Consider the following 5,444-nt stretch of genomic DNA (forward strand, 5'->3'; position numbering starts at 1 on the left):
TGTTCTGTTTATGTTAATCCAGTGCATTTTTTTCAGATACCCAGCTTCAACAATTGTAGAAGTCTCTTGGGAAGTAGGAATTAAAATACCTTGAAGCTCATTTGTCTGGAGCTGTAAGTTACTTCTCAGAGCATCCTTGCCAGGTCACCCTTCCAAACTGCTTGCTGGTTCTGATGGAAAGCATATACTTTTACAGGATGAAGATTACAACCTATAATCATCCTAAAGATGCAGCTAAAAGGTAAAGCTAAAAGGTACAGCAATCTTCTACCACCAGACTGAAACTTACTTCTAATTACTTTTCCAAGCATCTTAGTAATTTGGATGAAACTATCTAATATAAATCTGATATAAATGAATGTGTTACATCTTATTCGGTGCATTTAAAACAATTATGAATCCCATCACAATACATATATATACTACCTGTTTATTTAATTTGGCTACCTTCAAAAATTCAGCCTTAAAGGGATATCTTGGCTACTTAATTGCATAACAACTGACAGTATTTGAACAGGAGAATGAACACATTGCTGAAAAAATAAGATGTTTCTGTTACATTAAGCAGGCAAATTTAAGTTACACAGTTTCCAAAAGTAATTTTCTTGGCCAAAAGGAAGTTGCTGTACTGTGAAGATTTTTGGGAGATGAAGAAATCAATTGTAAATCTGGCAAGGAAAAAAAGACTGGAAGACAAAAACATGGAAAATGAAGGAGGGGAAAATGAAAAATACTTCCCTACAGTATGTTTTATGTAAAGACGCTTTGGGTCTCAGTTTTTCTTGATTTTGGATGCTACAACTCAGACTCTACATATTTGTGGCTTCCTAAAATGAATTAAAATAAGTGGAAAATAATAGTTCATTATAAAGTAGAATTATTATGATTAACACAATAAACTAAAACAAAATGTAACATCAAACATGGTTATTTTATATATGAATTTTAGAAAGCTAACACCATTTCAGCAGCTCTAAGAAGCACAAGGTTTTAAAGTTTCATTAGAAACCTGGGGGGCTTCTTGGAGGAGTTTAGGTTGGGTGATTTTTTGTTGTTTTATTTTTTTTTTTTCAGAAGCTTTAATAAAATAGGCAGTGACCAAAAGGACAACATAATACATTCTGTTCCATGCTTTATGTGTCTTGAAGTTATTGCTTATATACTATAATAGAATTTTGTAAAGTAGAATAGGCAGATTAAGAGCCAGTAGGATGCACTAGAAGTTACCATGCCAAGAGCAATTTAAACAAATAATATATGCTTGCTTTCATAGATAATGAAATGTTTCTCTGTTTCTTAGTTCCAGACTAAACTGGCAGTTTATATAAGAAAAAAAATAAATCTTTTAACATGGCAACTGGTTTGCATACAAACAGACACCATATTTCCTTTTCAATACTACTGAATTTAAATTTTGTCCAGCATAATGCCAGACAATCTGGTCAGGCAATCTGCTTTTACAACCCATTCACTACACTAAGATAGCACATCCCAAGGAGATAGAAGAAATTGTTTCAGTGTGTCATGCTGGATTCAGATTTCTTTCCAGGTGAGCCTAACTATGAAGGAACCATTTAGCCAAAGGGTCCTGTGGTTTTGCAGTGTGAGCAGAGGACTACTTACTTGTCCTGCACGGAGACTTCTTATTCATATGAGAGAAAAATACTTTTCCCACCATGCCCCCGTTAGAAAAGGTCAGAAATACAATGTTTTTCCTGGTATAATATCTTCTGTCATGACAAAAGCAATCTCTTCTTTAAAGAGCAAATGTGGTTTAGTCCTATTCGAGAGTAATTCTGTCACTTAAGAAATAAATTTTCCATATTTAAAATTCCTGCCTCTATTAAGGTCTGTTGTTTACTTGTACTTTATTAATAATTCTACTACTAAACTTAATATTGTGCCGTTAAATAGGCATCAAAATTCATCCTCTAATAAGATCTTACTGAAACTTCAAAGAGAAAAAACAATCATTTTCATTTTTGTCAAACCTCAGCTGTAACTTCATGGCTTACAAGCATAATCAACAAGCATCAAGACCACAGGTCCTTATTTAAGTGAAAAGTACTGTAATAATGCATTATCTTGCTGATACTCCTAAAAACAGTTGCTTCTAGGATAGAAATATATGCTTGAAATCCTAACAAAGATATGCTGGAATTTCCACAAGTGATCAGCTTTAAAAATCATATCACACTGAACCATGAAATAGAAAATGTATCTGAAATTTAGTGCAAAATTTAACACTCGTGAGTTCTGCTGATTCTGTTATCTGCTCCATTTACATGCCAATCTACACTCCTACCTAAAAAGGCTTTTCTTAAAACCCTTAAAATAAACTACTCCAGCACTTCCTTTGTAGCATAAATTGATTTTACACATGTCTTGAGCAACAAATACTCAACACCAAACCATAGTCATTAAATTGATACCATCCAGCAAAGGTAAATTGTGCAAATTAAAATTGTGCAAAAACCTTTTTTTTTTTTTTTTTTTTTTTTGGCTGGTACTATTTCTATTTTGTGCAGCTGTCTGTTAGAGTTCATTATGCGAGGATGAAATTATCTTGGTATTGTTATAAAAAAACCCCACAGCCAAAGTCAACGGCTTGTGTCACTGATCAGCTATTTATTGCTTTTAACATCTATTAAGGCACCTGACAAACAGAACTCAAGCTGGAGTCCTCTCCCGAAAGCATTCTTCTTACAATCCACAAAAAGTCATGCAACTGGTATTTGGAAATAAATACTTTGCTTCCAACTAGCAGCTTTGGGGGGGTATTTCCCTCGGTACATATACGTAACACAGCCCGCTACTCCTTTTTTTTTCCGAGCCTCTCTTATATAACAGACTGCAAAAACCATCTCTGAACAATGTGATCAAGATGTGATCTCCTCTTTTGGAACTACAACATTCAACATAATCACATTCAACCCAGTCCCGAGCTATTAATCAACTTTTTACAAATGACGATGATCGATCGCAAGTTCTCTGCAGTTTTTCAGCTGATAGTCAAGGTTCCCAAAGGATAATGTCATTCACAGACTAAAATGAGACAGCTTCACCAGCTTGGCTCAGAAATTAGTCTTACAAGGGTATTAGATCATCGTATAATGTTCTGCTTAAATATCACAGTCTTTCTAAGTGGTTTGGGTTTAGTGTTGGGGCTTCTCCCCAGGTAACCTGTGTAAAGGCAACAAAAGCCCTAAAGCCACTTGAGTCTCAGAGGCAACACATGTAGGATATACAGCAGCCTTTTCTGGAGACCTGCCCTTAACCCCTTCATGCCATATCATTTATACACTGGCCAACTAACTAGGCTGTCCAAAAAAGATAAACCCAGCCTACATGAGTTACATAATCAGTTTATTTTTTAAGACAGGATGAATATATCCTGAAGTACAGAATGCTAAAGATTTTTTCCCCATCCTGATTTTGCAAAAGACACAACAGACTTACATAAACTCCATATAATTCTGGGTTGTCCTCTCTCTGTCTTGAAGTACGTAAGTCTTGACGTACCCTATGGAGAGGTTTGCTACAAAGCAGAGCTCAAGCTGACTCACTGTTTTGCCTTTACATATAGGTTACATATAAAGACTGAAAATGCAATGTGAAGTTTTTACCTTGTTATTGCAAATAAAAAGGCATGCATGTTTTAAGGGGCACAGATATCAGTTACTACAGCTACTAAAGTTAAAAGCTGGGTGTTCAACAGAGGAGCCTATTCATTTCTAAATATTTCTTCCAAGTTTTGGATTTTTCTTTTCTGTAACGCATAGGGTTAACAGTGACACCCTGAATCCAAACAAAGCACACCCTTAGAAGTATAAGAAAATGTAACTGCACAAGATACTGTGTTACACTCTTCCATGTAGTCATCCTTCCAGTCCCTCCAGGGGAAATTCAACATGGTTTCTAAAATTATGCCTCTTATGGGTTTTTTCATTTTTCTCCAAGATCCTCGGCCAGATGAATTTGTGTATTACATATACTGCCTGTGCCGCTGCACCTCCTTCCTCTGTGGTGACTTGATTCAGCTGAAGCTACGATTTGACCGATCGATGCAAGCACATTACACACCAGAATAAGAGTAAGGTAAGGGTAAAGGAAAGAAAAGCATCTCTCATTTCAGCCATTAAATATAGATCAACGAAACATCACCGCGTACATCGCGGCTCCCCTCCCCACCCCCTCCGCCCGCTCCTCGAGCGCACGATTTCGCAGACGGTGGCTTCAAAGGAAGAACACACACCCCACACACCCCTCCGCACACACACATGCATAGACATACACACGCAGCACAGACACACAGAAACACGCAGCAGCCGTCTCTCGGAGCCGCCCCAGGGCGCGGGCTCCGCGCAGGGCCGGGCGCTGCCCCCGTCCGCGGGTCCCCAGGCCCCTTCATCTTCTTCCTCCTCTTCCTCCTCTCCCTGGCCCATGACTTCACCGCCGTAACGAGCACATTAGTGCAGGGCGTCGGGAGACACGGTGCCGCGGATGCCCTACATAAGCAACGACTAACGTAGAAAGAAAGGGAGGAAAGCGATGGAGGGGGGGGAGGCCCGGGAGAAAGAGCCATGAGGAAATAACGCACTTTGTTACCTTTCGGCTGAGGACATAAATACCGCTACTCGCAGCCCAGCCCTACCCGGCTGCCTCGCCGAGGGGAGCAGCGCAGGACCCCGCACCAAGAAGAAATATCACGCAGGAGGGAAGGGGGAGAGGGGGGCAGGGGGACGGACCTGGCACCATTACAGTGACTGTCGTACTCACCGATCGGCGCCGATTCAGCCTGCTTGCTCCCAAACATATACCAAAACCCAAGAGCAAATCCTCAGTCCGCTAAGCAAGAATTAAGGGGGCGGCGGTGGGGGGGGGGCGAGCGACGGCTCCGAGCTTCACCGCAAGGTCCTGACCTTGCCCAGCTGCAGCATCTTCGGCTTGCCCCCCCCCCCGGGCGTGCGTGTGCGCCCGTGTGTCCCCGTGTCCGTGCGAGAGCGCCGATCCGGCTGCGAGGGGCTCGGCCGCAGGACAGCTGCCCGCTGGCTGCCGGGGCGAGGAGGGCTCGGCATCCACCGCCCCGCCGCTGGGGCGAGGCGCGGGGCCGCTGCGGCGGCGGCGGCTGGGGCAGGCTGCGCGGCGGCGCCGTAGCGCAGCGCGCCGGGCGGGCGCACCGGCCGCGGGATGTGGCCGAAGGAGACACAGCCGCCGCCGCAGCATCTGCCGCCGCCGCGCTCCCGCACGCCCTGCCTCTCTCCCTCCCTCCTGCCTCCGCCCCTCCCTGTCCGTCCCCTCCCCAGCAGGAGCGCGCCCGCCGCGGCCGAGCAGCCGGCGCTGGAGGGGGGAGATAGGGGGGCGGGCGGCCCCGCTACCGATGAGGCGCCGCCGCCTGTGCCGGGCGGGGCTGAGGTAGGGCCGGGCCGGGTCCCCCCAGCCTC

The 5,444-nt window shown here is 43.6% G+C and overlaps 1 protein-coding gene across 10 annotated transcripts in view; it reads right to left on the reverse strand.

The window, feature by feature from the left end:
- CTNND2 (catenin delta 2) overlaps positions 1-4,896 on the reverse strand; it is a 693,808-nt gene extending 688,912 nt beyond the window's left edge. For 9 of the 10 annotated variants that reach the window (XR_015289263.1, XM_086897815.1, XM_086897796.1 and 6 more), the window contains exon 1: positions 4,780-4,896. Coding sequence is in view for 8 of the 10 variants with exons in the window: in XM_086897815.1 (XP_086753941.1) it covers positions 4,780-4,816 (37 nt within the window). In the remaining 2 variants the exon portion in view is untranslated. Of the gene's footprint in view, positions 1-4,608; positions 4,630-4,779 lie in introns of those variants that run through there. The other variant, XM_086897710.1, reaches the window with a different exon arrangement.
- Positions 4,897-5,444: the final 548 nt, after the last annotated feature.

The sequence above is a fragment of the Cyanistes caeruleus genome, chromosome 1, assembly GCF_971803275.1.
Source record: "Cyanistes caeruleus chromosome 1, bCyaCae1.hap1.1, whole genome shotgun sequence".
In the NCBI taxonomy this organism is placed as follows: Eukaryota; Metazoa; Chordata; class Aves; order Passeriformes; family Paridae; genus Cyanistes; species Cyanistes caeruleus.